The sequence below is a fragment of the Oncorhynchus tshawytscha genome, linkage group LG23, assembly GCF_018296145.1.
Source record: "Oncorhynchus tshawytscha isolate Ot180627B linkage group LG23, Otsh_v2.0, whole genome shotgun sequence".
NCBI classification, from domain to species: Eukaryota; Metazoa; Chordata; class Actinopteri; order Salmoniformes; family Salmonidae; genus Oncorhynchus; species Oncorhynchus tshawytscha.
This window is the reverse complement of record NC_056451.1, coordinates 21,416,303-21,438,633: the sequence shown is the minus strand read 5'-3', so window position 1 is coordinate 21,438,633 and position 22,331 is coordinate 21,416,303. Positions and strand designations below refer to the sequence as shown.

Here is a 22,331-nt window from a genome sequence, read left to right as displayed (position 1 = left end):
ACCCAATATCACCATGTTGCCAACATCACTATGTTCCCTAATGCTAAAGTCCATTGCACCACAATAATGAATGACTTCCCACTGTTCTCATTCAGACCTGCAAATAGTGAAAAGAGACATCCAGTGTTAAACTACAGTGAGATAATGAGGAAGGTATTGGATATGTAGCTTGTCTACTGATTACCGTTTAGTCCTTGGGGTTCTACTAGGGGAGTGATGCCCTACCGAAGAAGGAGTGATGCCCTACCAAAGAAGGAGTGATGCCCTACCGAAGAAGGAGTGATGCCCTTCCGAAGAAGAAATGGAGTCTCAACGTCTACCTAAAATACATTCAGTCAGAAGTTAACTGTATCGTCTTGTGCTGGTTTTTTACAACAGTCCGTTTTCAATCAGCCATGTTAGGAAAATGTTCTCTCTCTGAACAGCACAAGGTATTTATTTTATTTTATTCCATTACACTGATGCAAAATCATTCTAGAAATGTCTATTTTGAAGATGTTTTTTTTTCTAAAGATATTTACACTGTCCATTTTAATTTGTCACATTTCCATCTTATCAAAAGCAAAGAACAGGAACAACACAAAGACGGTAGCATCATACACCAAATCTGCATGCTTTCATTAAAACAATGGACTTCTCATTACTTTGTTACAATTTTTTAGGTAGCAGTCATTCACTTAACGAAACATTTGGTACATTAGTTCAATTATATAGTTCACATCGCATAGAACAGGCTCTGGGTGCCAGTTGTGTCAGATGCCACAGACTGAAGGAGATGAGATTGGGCTTAATATCAAAAGATCACCAACCCATATTACTATGGATTGATAATATATGTTGGTGTAAGTAATACCTAAGTAACAACTAAGTTAATCAAGCTTCAATACCTCACATTCCCAACCTCCTCATCTCTGCTTAACCTTTACAACTGTGCCTGGCTTTGAAAGAAGACATCCTACATTGACTCATGGAGGTGGGGTTGGCTTGGTGGTCATCATGTCAGAGTCATTGTAGCTTTAGATAGAGAACCAGTTTGTATGGAGATTTAAATCAGTTATACTATAATCAGACTATATTGTTTGTTCACATTTTACACCATTTATCTGAACTGGAATATAATGAATCAGAGCTGTAACACAATCCAACAAAGAATAAAACAGATGACATACACAACAAAGCAAAATGCAGTGTTCAACATTGAGTCAGTTTCTGACAAATACCAATCCATTTGATTAAGAATAAGGGGGTCAACTCAAGCCATTCCAATGGCATTCCTATCCAAGTAGACAGGAGTGAATCTCTCCAAAGGAGATGATTGTTACACTGTGGCATTAATGTCCACCCCTTTATTCTAGACCAGAAGAGTAAGAGGATGGATCAGCTGGTAATACATCTCTGTTACTGGTTTACATTCCAAAACTGATGTGGGGACATGGTTGGTCAGAGGTTTGGGGCGTATACCCCCTATTTGCTTGTCAAGTTACATTAAAGTGTTGGTCGTAATGATACATCTTAATACATCATAGGCGGTGTGACTGGGACCACCTCTAGGAGGGGGACAAGGAAAGGGAGCGCCTCGTGTGATTGGGCATGACCGGGAGGCCACACCCATTGCCTCAGTTCATTTGCTCAAAGAATTTGTAGGTGGGGTTTTCGTAGCCGTGGTTCTGCATCTTGTTTAGTTGGCGCTCCTCTGGGGTCAGCATGGGGTCAACCTGCTGTGAGACATGGCGGGTCAAAGGTTATACTGATACAGTACAAGTAAATGCTACGGTATAAGGAAGTGCTATCAGCAGGAAGGAGGGGACACTAATGTGCTATAAGCATAAAGTGCCTCTCCTACCTGCCACTGCAGGGAATACCTGCCTACGAAAAGCCAACTGACATTTACTCCTGAGGTATTGCTCTGCTGCGCCCTCTATAGCCACCATGATTATGATTTGACCCTGCTTGTCATTTATGAACGTTTGAACTTCTTCAAAAATTATCTGGCCACATGCATCTCCACCCGGTACAGCCAGAAGAGGGCTGACCACCTCTCAGAGCCTGATTCCTCTCTAGGTTTCTTCCTAGGTTCCTGCTTTTTAGGGAGTTTTTCCTAGCCTCTGTGCTTCTACATCTGCATTGCTTTCTCTCTGGGGTTTTAGGCTAGGCATCTGTAAAGCACTGTGACAACTGCTGAAGTAAAAATGGCTTCATAAAATACATTTGATTTATTGATTGTGTTTAGTTTTATTTTGCATACAGCTAGACCCTGTACAAACAATCAACTAATCAACAATATGTGTGAGTAATGGAACTGGAAGGGATGATAATAAAGAGGTCTACTGGACTGCGATTTACTTGATTGAACCAGGAAGGGCTCACTGAAATTTGAAATCTCTTTTTCAAGAGTGTCCTGGCCAAGATAGGCAGCACCAAGTCATTACACAATTACAGACAGACAACATGAAAAACTACAAGTAGTCTCGTAAAAACCATAGAATTCACAAGAGTATAACAAAATCATAAAACAGCAAATTAAAAACATTGACAGGTCAAGGAATCAGCCTCAAAATCCTTCATCAGTGATTTAAAAACACCAATCGGAACAAGTTGTTCCAGTTTACAAGTTTTGGGAGCATCAAAGTGAGCAGGTGTTTGTTCTTTCTGATTCCCTGCCTCCTACCTCCACGATGCCGTGGCTGATGGTGCCATACGGCTTCCTGCGCACCAGCAACAGACTGATCACCATCACCATGGCGATGGCCACGGCAACCACCAGCAACCCCACCATGGCCCCACGGTTGAACGTCTCCAGGGCGTCTGGTTGCTAAGGACAGAAACAGAAAAGGGGAAGAGAGGGCACAAAGAGGGGAAGATGGGAGAAATTAGAGGTCAATATCATCATGGGAATGACTTACAATACCACAAGAGGGGATGGGTCCGCCCAGCCCATCCAGACACTTATCTAGGTAGCAGACTCACCAGTTCATCGGTCTGGATCTCAGGAGACTTGAAGACCACCTGCTTGAGCTCTAGAGAGGTGTTAATCTAGAGAGTGAGAGCAAAAGTGAGAGAGGGGGTAATTTAATAGGTCATTACAGAGGAAGTACCACAGAATTAAATAGAACACATTAACTATATCTCTATGGGAGTTGACTTCCTGCTGTGGGAGGATGTTATAGTAAGTGAGTAAAAATGTAGCAGTTGATCACGTGGAGGCTGCAGTGCGACACAAGCTATTTTTCCATATAAACTTGAGGAGGTGAGATACAAAGTGGGTTGGGATGGAGGGAGAGAAGGAGAGATGAGATGATTGACATAATGTGTCAGCGTAACTCTTGGCTGTGTTGTAAACACAAGTGCAAGTAGGATACCATGTCCGTAAAGTGATGTGTATGTTTGTAATATTTTTGACACGTTTTTTCTTACTTTCTCCTCATATTCATATGTGGGGCTTCTCTCAGATGTGGCATAGTCATACTCGTCTGTAGAGGCTGAGTGCAGAGGCAGAAAACACACATCAACTTCAACGTTTCTGTCTTTGAAAATTACATTTTGAAAGACTAATATCAGATTTCATGTCCCTTCCCTTTAACTCACCTTTCTTAGTGTTGGGCTGTGGGTCTTGACAGGACAGAAACAATAGAGATAAATAAAATGTTAACCTACTGCTTGTATTCAAAGAAATTCATTAATTCCTGAACTATTTGAAGAGGAGACATTTTGTGTGTATGCGTGCATTCATGAGTGTGTCCATACCGATGCGAGGTGGGTAGGGCCTGTTCTGGAAGGCTCTCTCCTCCTCCTCCTCGTCATCCTTCTCCTCCTCACTCTCGGCAGGAAGCAGCTCCTCGGTGGTGCGTGTCTCAGAGAAGGAAGTGGTCATGAGCTCACTGATATCTCCTCGCTCCGCCTTCACCAGCTCCTCTACAGGGAGGGAGAAACAAGTAGGTTTTAAAAACAGGAAAGCTTGATATACAGTAAAGTATCATGTATTTACGGTAACACTGCGTTATTTACACCTTATATACACCAATCCTTTTTTTCTGAATGAGAGTTCCCTAGAGAAATGTCAAGATAATAATAACCTACTAATAGATCATGTGAACTTGGAACATGCAATGTCTTACAAAAGACATCATGATAAATGCTAGCTTATCTCTTTCTAAATGTCTTATGAAGGAACTAAAACATGAATATAAGGACAGGGGCAGTAACCCCACATCCTGGTCTACATGGCTAACAGGAGAGTAGAGAGGAGTGTAGCGTACGGATATCATCGTGCAGCTCCTCAGCCAAGGCAGGGACCTTGTAGAGTAATGCCAAGCTTTGGTTCATCCTCTCCTCAATCACATGGAGGTGGGTGTAGACCTGTAACCCCAAGAGATCAATGCTGGTTAGGTTCATTACAAGACAAAGCTCCCTCAGCTTTTTACCTAAACGGGCGCGGGGATACACTTTTTTTTATTGTTTCAACTGCTGATTGCCCCATTAAGAGTTATTTTATGAGTTCCGTTTTTCATGAAGCAGCATCACTGCTTAAGGAAGAGGTATCTTTTCATCCTAGTATATTCCGGTATATTTTCATTTCACACCTGGAACTTCATCTGCTCAGCCTTCTGGGGGTCGACGGCCTCAATGTGCTGGTAGTGTCTCAGAGTGTGTCTGCGGTCCTTCTGCTCTGCTGCCATGTATCGCTTCAGAGCCTGCAGCACCCGCTCCGGCTGTTGAGAGGAGAAGGATATTATAGTCAGAGAATGGAGCGGGTGGTGAAGGTGTGGTAGAAATTATCAATACACTACAGTCCACTCATACTCTCTGCCTAAAAAATATACACTGAATATACCAAACATAAGGAACACCTTCCTAATATTGAGTTGCACCCCTCCCTTTGCCCTCAGAACAGCCTCAATTCGTCAGGGCATGGACTCTACAAGGTGTCGAAAGCATTCCAGAGGGATGCTGCCCCATGTTGACTCCAATGCTTCCCACATTTGTGTCAAGTTGTCTGGATGTCCTTTGGGTGGTGGACCATTCTTGATACACACAGGAAATTGTTGCGTGAAAAACCCAGTAGCGGTGCAGATCTGTACAGTCATGCTCTCTGCCTAACAAAATGTAGATATCCCTGCTGCCCCTGCTGTCTGCGGACCTGTGGGGGCTCGGCCTGCACGGCGGTCAGGTAGCTCTCCAAGGCCAGTCTGCGGTTGTTGTTGAGGGTGGCCACCACGCGGGCCAGATGGGTCTCCACCAGCCTCTGTCTCTCCCCTGCCACCTGCTCCTCCAGAGTCTGCAACACAGACTGGAAATGCTGGGGGGAGAGGAGAGGGGATCATTGTTGTGTTAATATGTGTATGAGTGTCCATCTCCCATATTTTCTTCCTTCTTTAATCCTCTTCTCCTTTCTTCCATCCCCTCCTCTTCCTATTCCATCTTCTTACCTCATTAAGGGCCTGGCGGTCAGACTTGGGCAGGTTCTTGGACTGGTTGTCAGCCTCAGCCCATTCCTTCATGATCTGAAAAGACAACGTGCGTTAACGTCATTCACAAACACACTCAGAGCCAAGTACTAATTTCCTCAGACAGGAATCCACCGAGGACCATTCTGATATTTAAAATGCTCCATATCTGCCTCAAACTGCAGCTACTAAAAAAGTCTGTCTGTTCTTGGGTATCCACTTGGCTTGGTTTACTAGAAGTAAACAGTGGGACAATCTCAATTGCATACTCCTCGCGTCCTCTCTCCTCGCAACCTTCTCAAAACCCATTAGATGAGAAAGCCAGCGGTCCCGCCCTCTGACCTTCTCCTCCAATGGGTTTTGAGAAGGAGTTGAGGAAAGAGGACATAAAGAGTATTCACTTGAGATTCTCCCAATATATTAATATTGCATTAAAACCTCACTTCAGGTCCCAGAGCAATTTGCCCCGTCTGTCAACAGTGGGTTCTGTAGGAGATCACAGATATGGAAACCGCACAGCAGGCCTGGCTTCATCTCATTGGTTCGTTGCCTGTCCAAACCCACCTCTCCACCCACCTTACCTCATTGATGCGTTTCATTCGCCGCTCCTCCAGGTCCATCTTGGCACGCAGGAAGTTGGCGTGTTCGCTGTCGTCCCCTGGCATCTCGAAGTAAACATCCACGCCATCTGTGGGGTGAGGGGTGGGTACTACAGAGGAGAAGGAGGAGAGGGGGATAAGGAGAGGAGGGGAACGAGGGGAGGGAGAATAAAGGATGGAAAACAGAGAAGGAGAGAGAGAGAGATGGAGGTACAGGCAGTGCAGCAGAATGAAAGACAGGGGAAGGATGAGGGAGACAGAAAGATATCCTAATCACTGCCATTACCCAGAGAGACAGAGAGCCAGAGAGCCATTGATCCAGATAGTAGGGTGAGTGGTCAGCATTATTGAGTTGGAGACGAGTAGTGCTGTAAATACATCAGCCAGCCACTCCTATCTAACTCCTATATCCAGCCAGACAGATAGGCATGGTGAGTGTGTGTGTGTGTGTGTGTGTACGTGCCCTTGCATGCATGCGTGTGTGTGTAATCATCCTTAGTCTATTACAGAGAGATAGAGTGTGAGAGAGAAAGTATTGGAGATGCTAACTGGGCACTACAGTTCATTCCCCAGTAAGTAAGAGTAAGTGGGAGATGGGAGAGTGAGGTCAGCATTTACCCAATTTTTTTACTGCCCTGTTAACCACTCTAAGGGTAGCAACTACAGTCTATTCCCTTACGGAGACTGGCCTTTAGAGAGAAAGATCCAGACTAGACACAGAACCCTTGACACTACTTAATACCCCACTTCCTATAAAGCTTATGCCCATTAAATACTCTCAGATCTAGTTGGGAGGTGGTAAGTAGGGGCTAAAGATTGTTTCTGGACAGGGCAAAGATGTAACTGTGTGATAGAAGGTAGAGGGTTACTCACGGCTGTCTCCCCTGGTCTGGGGTGGGGACGTGGAGGGGTTGCGACCAGCCTGACCCTGGTCTTTCTCGTAGTAGAAGGAGTCTGTGTAGTCAGTAGCCTGGTAGGGGCCAGAGTCAATGGAGTACTCATACTCCTCTTTCACTGCTGCTGCTTCTGCAACCTCCTGCTGCTGCTCCTCCTCCTCCTCCTCCTCCTCCTCCTCATCTTCCTCCTCATCTTCTACTGCCTCCTCCTCCTCCTCCTCCACCACCTGCTCATCCTCTTCCACCATCTCATCATCTTCCTCATCCATGTCTGCCGCGTCCACATCGGTGTCAGGAGAGGGGCTTGTGGTGGGTGTTGTCACTTTGACTCTGGGAATGGGGTACAAGGTCAAACATTACGATCATCATCATTATCATCACCACAGAGAGAAGGGGTAATGGGACTCACCCTGTGTTGACTTTGGCCTGAGGGTTAAGGGCCTGGGGTCCTGCTGGGAGAACGTCCCCTCCCTCGGTCTCCCCCCTGCCACTGGACCCGCCCCTCCCCGGGCAGCACACATACTCCACCCCACGGAAACGGTCGCTGCACGGCAACAGCATCCCATAACTATGCAGCTCCAGACTGTCTGCTGTGCAGGCCTGAAACAGAAAGAGAGAGGATGAGAAAAATATGTTAAAACATGAATCAAGTTGGAAAAGACCAAGGTGAACTAGAGAGACATCAGGGGTGTATAGAAAAAGAGAAGAAATGTGACTGTGATCAAAGGGAGCTAACTAGCAGGAGGAATGGAACACGACAGGGAGTAACCTCTTCCTCAGCATGATGAAGGTGAGTTATAAAAACCACAACCTACATCACCTCCTTGGCCTCTAATAAACTGTCTCACCTCCCCGGCCTATAATAAACTACTTCACCTCCCCGGCCTCTAATAAACCACCTCACCCCCCCGACCTATAATAAACCACCTCACCTCCCGGCCTCTAATAAACCACCTCACCACCCCTGACTTATAATAAACCACCTCACCTCCCCGGCCTCTAATAAACCACCTCACCCCCCGACCTATAATAAACCACCTCACCTCCCGGCCTCTAATAAACCACCTCACCCCCTGACTTATAATAAACCACCTCACCTCCCCGGCCTCTAATAAACCACCTCACCCCCCGACCTATAATAAACCACCTCACCTCTCCGGCCTATAATATCTACCTCAACCCCCTGGCCTATAATAAACTGCCTCCCCTTTCTTGCATATAATAAACTGCCTCAGCTCTCTTGCATATAATAAACTGCCTCACCCCCCGGCTTCTAATAGACTTCCTCACCCCCTCTGGCCTATAATAAACCGCCTCACCTCCCGGCCTATAATAAACCGCCTCACCTCCCGGCTTCTAATAAACTTCCTCACCCCCTCCGGCCTATAATAAACTTCCTCACCCCCTCCGGCCTATAATAAACCGCCTCACCTCCCCTCCGGGCTATAATAAACCGCCTCACCTCCCGGCCTATAATAAACCGCCTCACCTCCCCGGCCTATAATAAACCGCCTCACCTCCCCGGCCTATATTAAACCACCTCACCTCCCTGGCCTATATTAAACTCCTCTAGCTGCTCTCTCTGCTGATACAGTATGGTACTGCATGTTACACTACACCCAGCTGGGTACAGTTAGCTTCCAGCCCCAGTCTTTTACTGCAGTTTAGTTATTGACTCAATTAGTCCAAGTCCAAGTTTAATGTATAGAGTCTATGCTAACTCTCTATGAAGGACCCAATTAAAACTTAAGAAATTAATTGAAAAATGAACATGTAATATAATTTATGCATAATTTAATTAACTCTAATATAATCTTAGTTAATATAATGTCGCTCCGCCCGCACCTCCTTGGCTATGTTGTGCCAGTAGACGTAGCTCTCACAGACATCCATCTGCTCCTGGTGCAGGAAACGGCATCGGTCTGGAACCAACAGGGCTTCACTCACATACTCACCCACTGCAGAGAGAGAGCGAGAGAGCGAGAGAGAGAGAGAGAGCGAGAGAGCGAGAGAGCGAGAGCGAGAGCGAGAGCAAGCGAGAGAGAGCGAGAGAGAGAGCGAGAGAGAGAGAGTGCGAGAGAGAGAGAGAGAGCGAGAGAGAGAGAGAGGGAGAGAGAGCGAGAGAGAGAGCGAGAGAGAGAGAGCGAGAGAGAGAGAGAGAGAGCGAGAGAGAGAGAGAGAGCGAGGAGGGAATGGAATGAGAGGGAGAATATTTAATATTTTATTACTTGCCTTGGTTGATAAAAAAATATGTAATAATCGAAAACGTTCATGTACCCGAGAGAGAGAAATGGAATGAGCGGGAGAATATTATATATTTTATTACTTGCCTTGGTTGATTAAAAAAATATGTAATGATCAAAAACGTTCATGTACCCGAGAGAGAGAAATGGAATGAGCGGGAGAATAATATATATTTTATTACTTGCCTTGGTTGATAAAAAAAAACGTAATGATCAAAAACGTTCATAAACCCGAGAGAGAGAGAAAGAGAGACTTGAACTAGAAAGGTTTAGTATTATAAGATAATGCCAACATTACAGTGCCTCTGCACTATTTGAGCTGAGGACAAGGTGGGGAGTGGAGATTGATCCAGAACACCATGGTGTGCTGCTGCATGCAGTTCTACTTTCAATAGCTGCATGCAGCCAGTCAGTCAGTCAAGGACAGAACAATGTGAAATATGCTTAATTTCAGATTTTCATTTAAGTCATTTGATTACATCGGTCACAATAGTGAGAGAAAAAAAACATTTTGTACTTTACAGACTCTAGAGAAGTTAAAGTTGTATTTATTAACAAATAAGCCATACAGTATATTATGCATTATTCAGGTGTCAAGTATGATTCAAAACCAAATCAAATGTTATTTGTCACATGCGCCGAATACAGTGAAATGCTTACTTACAGGCCCCCAACCGACAATGCAGTTTAAGAAAATATGGATAAGAAATAAAAGTAACAAGTAATTAAAGAGCAGCAGTAAAATAACAATAGCGAGACTATATACAGTGGGAGTCAATGTGCGGGGGCACCAGTTAGTTTAGGTAATATGTAGGTAGAGTTATTAAAGTGACTATGCATAGATGATAACAGAGAGTAGCAGCGGTGTGTAAAAGGGGGGGCGGAAAGCAAATAGTCTGGGAAGACATTTGATTGGGTGTTCAGGAGTCTTATGGCTTGGGGATAGAAGCTGTTTAGAAGCCTCTTGGACCTAGACTTGGCACTCCGGTACCGCTTGCCATGCGGTAGCAGAGAAAACAGTTTAGGACTAGGGTGGCTGGAGTCTTTGACAATTTTTAGGGCCTTCCGCTGACACCGCCTGGTATAGAGGTCCTGACTGGCAGGAAGCTTGGCCCCTGTGATGTACTGGGCTGTTCGCATTATCCTCTGTAGTGCCTTGTGGTTGGAGGCCGAGCAGTTGCCATACCAGGCAGTGATGCAACCAGTCAGGATTCTCTCGATGTTGCAGCTGTAGATAGAACCTTTTGAGGATCTGAGGACCGATGCCAAATCTTTTCAGTCTCCTGAGGGGGAATAGGTTTTGTCGTGCACTCTTCACGACTGTCTTGGTGTGCTTGGACCATGTTAGTTTGTTGGTGATGTGAACACCAAGGAAGTTGATGCTCTCAACCTGCTCCACTACAGCCCCGTCGATGAGAATGGGGGTGTGCTCGGTCCTCTTTTCCCTGTAGTCTACAATCATCTCCTTTGTCTTGATCACTTTGAGGGAGAGATTGTTGTCATGGCACCACACAGCCAGGTCTCTGACCTCCTCCCTATAGGCTGTCTTGTCAATGTCGGTATGCAGAGGTAGATCTGGTTTATATTAGTTTTGGGACTCAGTCAAAGATGTAGACCTAGTTTGTAGGAGTACTGGAGATGAGGTGCAGGGGTAGACCTGTTTTACAGTTTATAAGTATTCAGGCTTCAGTACATTTAGACCTGGCTTAGTTGACTAATTGGGTTCAAACACAGGTGCAGACTTTACAGATATGTACATTGGAGCTGAAGTACAGGTGTAGATCTGGTTTATATGAATATTGGGGCTGAAATGCAGAAGTAGACCTGTTTTTTTTATAAATGTTTGAATCAATATTGGGTTAGATGTGCTGGTGTACACCTGATCTGTAAGAATATTGGGTTAGATGTGCAGGTGTACACCTGATCAGTAAGAATATTGGGTTAGATGTGCAGGTGTACACCTGATCTGTAAGAATATTAAGTCTGAAGTACGAGTGTAAACCTGGTTTGTATTAATATTGAGGCTTGGGCACTGGGGTAGACCTGTTTTATATAAGTACGCACATGGATTTCCCTTGTTTATCTGAGGAAAGGGGTGTACACTCTTAGACAAAAAGGTGCTATCTAGAACCTAAAAGGTTTCTTTAGCTGTCCCCATAGCAGAACCCTTTGAATGACCCTTTTTGGTTCCAGGTTGAAAGATCAATTTTGGTTCCAGGTAAAACTATTTTGGGTTCCATGTAGAACCACTGAGCGTTCTACATGGAACCCAAAGGGATTCTACCTGGAACCAAAAAGAGTTTTCCTATGGGGACAGCCAAACAAAGAACCCTTTCGGAACCCTTTTTTCTAAGAATGTAGGGTTAAACAAGGCTCATACAGACAATGGGTCTGGATGGACGTCTATTGGCCATTCAAATCCTTTCTGGCAACATACCACTGTACTATGAGTTTATCTATGAAATTATTAGCGTATACAGGTCTGAGGTCACAGGACTAAGATATGCTAATAACAGGGTTGGGGTGTGCAGCGAATAGCTGGATATAGGTTACTGTTGGTGACTTGGGGAATACAGGCCTAAGGAAAATGGGTAAAAGGGCTGAGATCGGCAAGTATCAGGGATGAGGTGTAAAGGATCTGGGGTCTATGAGTAACAAATAGGGCACTCGGGGCTAGGATATGGGTGTATCATTCAGGGCTAGGATATGGGTGTATCATTCAGGGCTAGGATATGGGTGTATCAGTACTTGATTGTATCAATATTAGCGTATTGGCACGTGGGTGTTAGGGTTGGGGGTAAGAGGGATGGGGTGTGTGGGTAAATGAGCTGAGGTATATACAGTAGATATTGGGGCAAATGTCTGTTAATGTTATTATAGGCAGAGCACTATGTTCCCATCAGTCACAATTATTTTTTACATACCTTTCAATTACTGTAATTTTTTAAAAGCAATTTGGATTACGTGTTAGGGTTACTAATGGTATAAGATGTGCATAGTGGCATGTTTGGAAAAATGTGGGGACAAGTGGGTTAAAATTCAACACCGACTGAAAGACCTTTCCACCGTTTTAATAGAGTGAAGCCCTTTGGTGCACCTGACAAAGCTTTGACAATGGAATCCATTCATATGAACTATTAGACATACTATGTCCGTTTCCATTATTACTTCCCCGAGGCTGAATTTGAACACTACTTAACCATATAACTGAAATGACATGCTTTGTATTAAACATAATGATGACATGATGTTACTTATTCATATAATAAAGTTATCCTCCGATATGGGGTGGGTGATCATAGGGAAGTTGTGCAATGTTTTGAGTGATGTTTGTGTAGGGATATGCTGAAGATTAGAAGGATGATGATGATGATGCTGAGGGTGCAGACATTTCCGACGTGTTGTTCTTACCCTGGCAGCGGTAGGGCATGACGATGAAGGGGCGTGTCTGGCAGTGGCCCCAGCCCTTCTTACACCAGGCTGGGATGGTGACGGGGCTGGAGGACTCCTCCACATGGGAGATCTGTAGGGCTGGGTACATCTGGTTGGACAGATGGACAGATGGATGGACAGACAGACGGTGGGAGAGACAGACAGAAAGACATAGGGAGGGAAAGATGGATGGACGGATGATATGGACAGACAGGACATCAGGGAGGAGTTAGGACAAGAGAGAGGAGAGAGACAACAGGGTCAGACAAATTGAGGGAAAAAAGAGGGTTTAGGGGAGAGGAGACGTACAGTAGACAGAAGGAGAGAGGAGGAGAGGGTAAGAGGGAGAGAGGAGGAGAGGGAGAGAGGAGGAATGGAGGAGGGAGAGAGGGAGTGAGGAGGACAGGGAAGAAGGATAGCACTATCAATAGGGAGAAAGGTAAAAAGGAGAGACTCATGCAACGGTCTGAAACACTTTGGCACTAAGAGTCTATTTTCTGACTATGCAGGTCGTACACTGATATTCTCCTAAAGTTGTATGGAAAATTCCATGCTGAAAACAAGTTGACCTATACAATCCCACTTCCAATTCTTTCAATAATCCCAATTTCACATCTGACTACTTTCAATTAAATGTAGGGCAATGGCATAAGCACAGCCCTATAATGAGGTTTAATGGATTGAGAAATGTATTTGGCACGCTGTCTGAGAGCCCGATCCACAGACGTTGAGGAAAAATAAACGCTTTTGTGGAAAAGCAATCACAGACGCATAATGAGCTGGGTAATCACATTATACAGCCATTTCAACTGTGTGACTGCTGTTTTCTTTACCCGCCGTGCTTCATTTAGCCACCAGGTGGCGCATGATGTCCTTTTATAAAAACTGGCTCCTTGCTCTTGTTTCAGAGGGGGAGCAGCGAGTCTCTAATCAAACCAAGGCTGTGGCTAGGCCTGGTACGCCATTGATGTGCCTTAAGTTTGGCATGCAGGAGACTTTCAGGAATTAGGGGGATAAACGTGGCAGGAGGAAGACCGATGGATGGTAGTATTAATATTCAGGAAATATCAATAAATATTTCCTCCTGACCACCATCACTCCACTATATATACGGAAATATATAGATTTGATAGAACAAGACAAACCAAGTGAGACAGATTGGGAGATTAGGGTTGGTTACTACTACTCCTATTTGTAATGTTGTGTGAGGTATCTAGCTATCTGTTGTTACAGCCTGAATTTAAAATGGATAACATTTACATTTTTTTTGGCACAGGCCTACACACACACACAACACCCCATAATGTCAAAGTGGTATGATGTTTTTAAATGTTTACAAATCAATAAAAAAATTAAAACACTGAAATGTCTTGAGTTAATAAGTATTCAACCCCTTTGTTATGGCAAGCCTAAATAAGTTCAGGAGTAAAAATCTGCTAAACAAGTGACATAGTAAGTTGCATGGACTCACTGTGTGGAATAATAGTGTGTAACATTATTTTTGAATGACTACCTCATCTCTCTAACCCACACATACAATTATCTGTAAGGTCCTTCAGTCGAGCGGTGCATTTCAAACACAGATTCAACGACAAAGAACAGGTTTTCTCATGCCTCACAAAGAAGGGCACCTATTGGTAGATGGGTAAATATACATATATCCCTTTCAGCTTGGTGAAGTTATTAATTACACTTTGGATGGTGTATCAATACACCCAGTCACTAGAAAGATACAGGTGTCCTTGTTTAATCAGTTGCCGGAGAGGAAGGAAACCACTCAGGGATTTCACCATGAGGCCAATGGTCACTTTAAAACAGGTACAGAGTTTAATGGCTGGGATAGGATACAACTGAGGATGGATCAACGACATTGCAGTTAACATATGCCACAATATTAACCTAATTGACAGAGTGAAAAGAAAGAAGTCTGTACAGAAAACATGCATCCTGTTTGCAACAAGGCACTAAAGTAAAACTGCACAAAATATGGCAAAGCAATTCCATTTTTGTCCTGAATATGTTTGGGGCAAACCCAACACAACACATTACCGAGTACCACTCTCCCTATTTTCAAGCATAGTTGTGGCTGCTCTGTGTATGCTTTTAATCATTTGCAAAAACATGTTTTCACTTTGTCATTATTGTGTGTAGATGTAAAAAATAAAAAAATAAAAACATCTATTTTGAAATCATTCTCTGTATCACAACAAAATGTGGAATAAGTCAAGGGGTATGAATATTTTCTGAAGGCACTGAATCTACCACTATCTTTATATCCATAAACCTATCTAAAGTATCTACTCTCTACTATGCTATTGCAGCAGCATTGGCGATGAGCTGAGCATTACAGTGCAGTAATAGTGCAGTATGAGGTCGATCAGATAACCATAGCAGTGTTGTTGGCTCCTACCTCTTGGCAGTAGGACAGGATCTGGTTGGGCTCTGTGAAGCAGCCCTGGCGGCCCTGAGGGTCAGGCTCCCATTGGCCAGTCTCAGGGATCATGTGCAGCAGCTGACGCCCACAGAACATGGCAATCTGCGGCTCGGCCACCAGGGGCCCCGGTCCATTCACCTCAGCCACGGCCAAGGCCTACAGAGAGGGAGGTGGAAAGAGAAAACACAAGTTGAGAAATAGAAAGAGTAATAGATGGAAGTAGAGAGGAAGGAAGGTGGAAAGGTGGAGGAAAATAAATACTTTGTTATGGTTGTCCTGAGAGAGAGAGTGTGAGTGCAATGTTTACTGTTCATGTTAACACATGTTTCCCATGCCAATAAAACCATTGGATTGAGAGAGAGAGAGAGAGAGAGAGAGAGAGAGAGAGAGAGAGAGAGAGAGAGAGAGAGAGAGAGAGAGAGAGAGAGAGAGAGAGAGAGAGAGAGAGAGATGAAGAGCAGTCAATACAAACAAAGTGGTGGGATAATATCGAGTTTGAGAATGAAGGACAGGACCTTAGATTAGTCTAAATGTACCAGCTGATATAGTCTCTCTGATCCATCTCCCAACACAGACAATGGCTTAGCTGCAGTGAGAGAGAGAGAGTGTGTGTCTGTGTATACATCGTTGTATGCATTGTGTGTGTGCCATATTTGTATAGAGAGAGATGGACTTTCAAGCTAATGCATATACCATTTAGTCTCACACACTGTAGCTACAGTGAAAATGAATATTGGCAGAAACAAGGATCAGAAAATATTTATACCAGATCATGCGTTGAGTGACACCCAAAGCCGATGAAAAGTCTGACTTATCGACTGACAAACTACGCCCTGGTTTTGTTAGCAATGTTAAGAGTTGAGAATCTAAAGATAGGGTGGATAAACAGGAAGTGTACAACTACAGTATATACTGTAAAGCCTGCTCCCATCTGCCCCTCTTTTATCTTCATTCTACCACTCCCCTTTATTCTCTCCATCTCTCCCCTACTGTCTCTCTCCCTTAGCGCTTTCTCTTTTCCTCTCCCTATCTCCATCCTCTTCCCCCTCTCTCCTTCCTACCCTCAGCAGCCTGCTAGGATGTTGTTATTGATCATGGGATCCGTTCCATCTGCCTGCAGCCTGGGGTCGGGCCCAGGGGAGGCACCGTGGAGGAACAAACACCAGCCGGCCCCAGCCCGCTGCTCCCAGTCAGGTGTTAATACTGGGGGTCGGGCCCAGGGGAGGCACCGTGGAGGAACAAACACCAGCCGGCCCCAGCCCGCTGCTCCCAGTCAGGTGTTAATACTGGGGATCGGGCCCAGGGGAGGCACCGTGGAGGAACAAACACCAGCCGGCCCCAGCCCGCTGCTCCCAGTCAGGTGTTAATACTGGGGATCGGGCCCAGGGAGGCACCGTGGAGGAACAAACACCAGCCGGCCCCAGCCCGCTGCTCCCAGTCAGGTGTTAATACTGGGGATCGGGCCCAGGGGAGGCACCGTGGAGGAACAAACACCAGCCGGCCCCAGCCCCGCTGCTCCCAGTCAGGTGTTAATACTGGGGATCGGGCCCAGGGGAGGCACCGTGGAGGAACAAACACCAGCCAGGCCCCAGCCCGCTGCTCCCAGTCAGGTGTTAATACTGGGGATCGGGCCCAGGGGAGGCACCGTGGAGGAACAAACACCAGCCGGCCCCAGCCCCGCTGCTCCCAGTCAGGTGTTAATACTGGGGATCGGGCCCAGGGGAGGCACCGTGGAGGAACAAACACCAGCCGGCCCCAGCCCGCTGCTCCCAGTCAGGTGTTAATACTGGGGATCGGGCCCAGGGGAGGCACCGTGGAGGAACAAACACCAGCCGGCCCCAGCCCCGCTGCTCCCAGTCAGGTGTTAATACTGGGGATCGGGCCCAGGGGAGGCACCGTGGAGGAACAAACACCAGCCGGCCCCAGCCACGCTGCTCCCAGTCAGGTGTTAATACTGGGGATCGGGCCCAGGGGAGGCACCGTGGAGGAACAAACACCAGCCGGCCCCAGCCCCGCTGCTCTCCCAGTCAGGTGTTAATACAAGCTCATTGACCGCCGGGCCACTTCAAGTACATTAACACACAGGAAAGGGAGGGAGGAGGGGAGAGAGTAGGAGAGCAAGGGAGAGGAAAGGAGGAGAGTCGAGGGGGGGGAGGGGAGACACACAATGATGATGTACACACTGCAGGAGATAATCTCCCCAAACGTAGAGACCAAACATGCTCGTTTTCTAACACAAGCCGAGTATTATGACATCAATGCCTCACTAGGATTATTTTAGAAAGGGACAGAGGGATGGAGTTATCAGGTGTTGTGTTCACACATACAGTATACATAGCACATAGCACATAGTCCTCTTTGGTGCAGAAAAAGTAGGGGAATATTTCAAAGACATGCTTGAACATCTACCTAACAAATCATTTAGCTCAGTCTTGCCATTCTTCTGGCTTAACAGCCAAGAGACACTTATAAAAACTAATATGGCGGAAAGTTCAAACAATATCCCTATCCACACTGAAAGTGGCAACCCAGAACCCATTCAACCCGTCTTATGACTGGCCCGACTGCTTTAATCTCCATAGACAGACAGGCGGACTGACAGGCAAGAAGAGCAACACTCAGCCTATTAGCATCAACATGCCCAGGGGTAAGGGGGAGAGGAGAAGAGAGAGAGAGGAAAGCAGGACTAGTGGCATCTGATCAAAGGGAAGCTCTGCCTCAGCCGAAAGCTGCTAAAATGTTTGAAGTTCTAATTGAAATGTATAATATCGGAAATAAATATATACAAAACCCATTAATAAAAACACAATAAATATAATAGGACCGGAGGAGTCTGAGCATTAGAGCCCCACTTTAGATATGAATGGAAACCATGATAATGAGTTCATTGGATTATAATGAAAGTTGTATGGACGTGGCCGAGCGAGGCCTTGAGGAAGTGGGTTTGGAGCTCCCGAATGGTGCAGACACCCAATTCATTTGGAGTTCAGTGATAACCTTAGCTCTGTACTTTGTTAATTAAAGTCTCTCTGAGTGACTGCTGGTACTGTACGTGACTTTAGACTCAACTCCCCATATACAGTAAGTGGACATAGAAACTGTTTGCATATTATTAAGAGTGGTGCTTGAGATGTTGAGTCCTGCTGAACTGGCAGCTTTCTGGGAGCATGTTATTGATGCGTGTTAAGGAAAGTGTGTGTGTGTGAATTAAAGAGCTTGCTTAAGCTACACACCTGCTGAGGTAGTGGTTAAATAGATGTCTCTTTGACTCGGGGAAGGTCAACGTCACAAAAAATACTTCTGGATATTTGAGAAGATGACCTGACAGCTCTGCTGTGCTCCAGCCCACACCCCCTGCTCTCTCCACTCCAACAGAAAATCGATGATGTACGCCTGCAACTGGATCGCCATGCTCCCTCCGCCCTCCGATCAATAGGAGCCCATTTGGAGCCAGATGGCCTGACCTCCAGCGTGGAGAGGAGGCTCCGCAGCACCTCAGCCAATCCCAGCTCTCCCTGATTCCCCACCAGATTAGATGGGCCTGCCGTGATAACAAATACTAATCACAAACACTCACTCACTCAGGGAATAATCACTCTGCATTTCACCATCACACAAGGACTGACATCACACCCTCCCAGTCTCTCCTACTCCTCCGTGGTGTGACTGCCACTCTAAAACGCAGTGTCTCAGTATGGCGCTAATAGGGAAAAATCACAGGTTTGATGGCATGAAAGTACCACTGCAGGCCATGACAGTCCAAGTTTAAAATGTTCCAATCAGAGCTCCGTTGCATTCAGTTCAGTAAATAAAAGCCCTGGCATATTTGCATTATAGTCATTTTGAAACTCATAATTCAAATTCTGAATTGACAACAATGCTAAAAAGGTACAGTATCTCTCAGTGTATTCATAAATGCATGAAATCAGTCCATTTCAATAGAGAGACCCAGGAGAGACAAACTCTCCCACCCACACACAGACAGACTCATTAAAGAAGCCTTGTATCTCTGTTGTCAGTGAATCAGACAGGCTGACTAACACTGTTGTTTACAGAAGGAACGGTACAGTTACATGCGTGTGAACAGGAACTAGCTGCCGTCACGCTGTCATTTACTTATGACAATTGTTTAGCACGCCTGTTCTACAGTCACCCAGGGCCTGTTCAATCTGGTGGGTTGCAGATAGAAATGTACTGCATAGACCTGGCATGACAGTTTATTACACATAATATAATGTCACATCTATTCTATACAATGCACCTCTATCTGGAACATTTTGAACATCAAAATCCTAACTGTTTAGGTCCCTGTCAGGAGATGGATTCTATATGGCTGTGATTGGTTGGTCAGACAAGACAGAATGCCCTCTGCTAATTGGTCTAAATGAGTTTTAGGAGGAAGTACCAAAAGCCTGAATGAAAAGGTGTGACAATACAGAGGCGGATGCAAGATGCAAGCAACGATGGTTTAATGAATACAGTTTACAGCAGCAACAGGACAGACAGACTGTACTCAGACGGAATCCGACCCAGGGACTAGGACGCATCTTCCGATGATAGCGTGCTGTGAAATCCAGGGGAGTGTGTCCGGATGGGTAGGAGGAAGCACAGCAGATAATCCACACAAGGGCGGTGAGAGATGAGCACGGACACACGACACAACCTCAGAGAAGTAACAACGATCTGACAACAAGAAACACTGGTTACAGAACATATAAAGGGAAGATAAGTGATTCCAGCTGGCACAGACAATCAGGCCGAGATTGGGAACCACGCCCACACAAACACGGGAGAGAGAGAGAGAGAGAGAGAGAGAGAGAGAGAAAGAGAGAGAGGGAGGCAGTGGATTCATGAACCGTGACAATACCCCCTAGGAACGACTCTTGGCGTTCCCAGGCGAATTTACCTGTCGATTGAAATCATCGATAAGGGAGTGATCCAGAATGTCCCTAGCAGGTACCCAACTTCTCTCCTCCGGGCCGTAACCCTCCCAGTCCACCAGGTACTGGAATCCGCGTCCCCTCCTTCTAGAGTCCAAAATACGATTGACAGAAAAGGTGGGTTCCCCATCAACAAGTCGTGGCGGCGGGGGAACCGGGACCGGCGGGTTAATGCGTGCCTGAAACACAGGTTTTATTTTAGACACATGGAAGGTAGGATGAATTCTCCTATACGCCGGAGGAAGCTTGAGCCGGACCGCCACCGGACTAATGATCCTGGTGACTTTGAACGGGCCGATAAATTTGGGGGCAAGCTTGTTCGAAACGGATCGGAGTGGAATGTTCTTAGTAGAAAGCCACACTCTTTGGCCAACGACGTATACCGGAGGCTTCGACCGGTGGCGATCGGCCTTAGCCTTGGTGCGCGCCCCACCCGGAGAAGAGTCTCACGGGCTCTGCTCCATGCGTGACGGCACCTCTGGATGAAAGCGTGAGCGGAGGGAACAGTGACCTCGGACTCCGTACTGGGAAAGATAGGTGGCTGGTAACCTAAACTACACTCAAACGGAGAGAGACCCGTGGCTGCCACTGGCAACGATTTGTGAGCGTACTCAACCATAGAGAGTTGTTGACTCCAGGAAGAGGGATTCTTAGAAACCAAACATCGCAACACTCTCTCCAAATCTTGGTTGGCCCTCTCCGTTTGACCGTTGCTCTGGGGATGAAACCCTGAAGACAGGCTGACACTCGCTCCCAGTAACCTACAAAACTCTTGCCAAAACTTGGACACAAATTGGGGCCCCCTGTCAGAAACTACGTCCATCGACAGGCCATGTAAGCGAAAGACGTGATCCACGACAGTTACCACTGTCTCCTTGGCAGATGGTAATTTAGGCAAGGGAATAAAATGAGCCGCCTTCGAGAACCGGTCCACCACGGTCAAAACAACCGTCTTGCCCTGGGAGGGCGGGAGGGCGGTAACAAAATCTAGCGCGATGTGGGACCAGGGTCTCGAAGGGACCGACAGCGGTTGGAGTAACCCATCTGGGGGTCGATTAGAAGTCTTCCCAGTGGCACAAACCGAGCAAGCCAAGACAAAACTGTGAATGTCACGAGCCATCAGTGGCCACCAAAAGCGTTGCTTAACCAAAAGCTAGTGCGGCTGACTCCTGGATGACACGCTACGTTGGAGCAATGCCCCCACCGAATAACATCGGACCGACACCCCTCCGGCACAAACAACCGATTAGGCGGGCAACCGGGCGGAGGCGTTACCCCTTCTAAGGCCGTTTTGACCCTCGATTCAACCTCCCATGTGAGTGTGGAGACCACTAGGGTCCCGGGTAGGATGCACTCGGGAGTGGATGGGCATTCGGAATGGTCAAAAATGCGAGAAAGGGAATCGGGTTTGACATTCTTGGAACCCGGGCGATACGAGAGAGAGAAGTCAAAACGTCCGAAAAGAGTGCCCACCGCGCCTGCCTGGAGTTGAGTCGCTTGGCGGTTCTGATATATTCTACATTTTTGTGATCGGTCCAAACTATAAAAGGTACCCCCGAACCCTCTAACCAATGGCGCCACTCCTCCAGTGCTAACTTCACTGCCAACAACTCTCTGTTGCCAATGTCGTAGTTGCGTTCCGCAGGTGATAACCGATGGGAAAGGAACGCGCAAGGGTGCATCTTGTCATCAGAAGAGGAACGTTGGGAAAGTACCGCACCTACCCCCACCTCTGAAGCGTCCACCTCCACCACGAACTGACGCGAGGGATCGGGAGCTATGAGGATGGGAGCCGAAACAAAGCGGCTCTTGAGTTTGGCGAATGCAGCCTCGGCTGTATCGGACCACCTGAACGTCACTCTGGGGGAGGTTAAGGCGGTAAGAGGAGCGACTATCTGGCTAAAGTTGCGAACGAAACGCCGGTAGAAATTGGCGAATCCCAGAAACCTCTGTAGGGCCTTACGGGAATCTGGGCTTGGCCAATCCACCACAGCCTTAACCTTGTCAGGATCCATGCGAATACCTTCAGTCGAGACGATGTAACCTAGGAATGGAACGGATTGTGCATGAAAAATGCATTTCTCCGCCTTGACAAAAAGTCCATTCTCCAACAACCTCTGAAGCACTCGCTGACGTGCTGAACGTGTTCCTGGAGAGAAGAAGAAAAAATCAGTATGTCATCCAGGTAAACATATATGAACTGATCAATCATATCTCTCAGCACGTCATTGACGAGTGCCTGGAAAACCGCTGGGGAGTTGGATAGCCCAAAAGGCATGACCAAATATTCGAAGTGCCCTCTGGGGGTGTTAAACGCGGTCTTCCATTCGTCCCCCCCCTTAT

At 46.3% G+C, this 22,331-nt stretch overlaps 1 protein-coding gene across 3 annotated transcripts in view; it reads right to left on the bottom strand.

Moving 5' to 3' along the window:
- Positions 1-418: 418 nt before the first annotated feature.
- LOC112246977 (amyloid-like protein 1) overlaps positions 419-22,331 on the bottom strand; it is a 54,910-nt gene continuing 32,997 nt past the window's right edge. Inside the window, exons 1-17 of one of the 3 annotated variants that reach the window (XM_042304876.1) lie at positions 19,955-20,142; positions 15,025-15,204; positions 12,594-12,723; positions 8,785-8,897; positions 7,349-7,539; positions 6,917-7,269; positions 6,026-6,153; positions 5,427-5,501; positions 5,138-5,296; positions 4,581-4,709; positions 4,257-4,356; positions 3,745-3,912; positions 3,586-3,609; positions 3,415-3,479; positions 2,968-3,033; positions 2,669-2,812; positions 419-1,718 (exon numbers count right to left, since the gene is read on the bottom strand). In XM_042304876.1, coding sequence (XP_042160810.1) covers positions 1,617-1,718; positions 2,669-2,812; positions 2,968-3,033; positions 3,415-3,479; positions 3,586-3,609; positions 3,745-3,912; positions 4,257-4,356; positions 4,581-4,709; positions 5,138-5,296; positions 5,427-5,501; positions 6,026-6,153; positions 6,917-7,269; positions 7,349-7,539; positions 8,785-8,897; positions 12,594-12,723; positions 15,025-15,144 — 2,067 coding nt within the window. In that variant the 5' untranslated portion in view covers positions 15,145-15,204; positions 19,955-20,142 and the 3' untranslated portion in view covers positions 419-1,616. Of the gene's footprint in view, positions 1,719-2,668; positions 2,813-2,967; positions 3,034-3,414; positions 3,480-3,585; positions 3,610-3,744; positions 3,913-4,256; positions 4,357-4,580; positions 4,710-5,137; positions 5,297-5,426; positions 5,502-6,025; positions 6,154-6,916; positions 7,270-7,348; positions 7,540-8,784; positions 8,898-12,593; positions 12,724-15,024; positions 15,205-19,954; positions 20,143-22,331 lie in introns of those variants that run through there. The other 2 variants (XM_042304875.1, XM_042304874.1) reach the window with 2 other exon arrangements.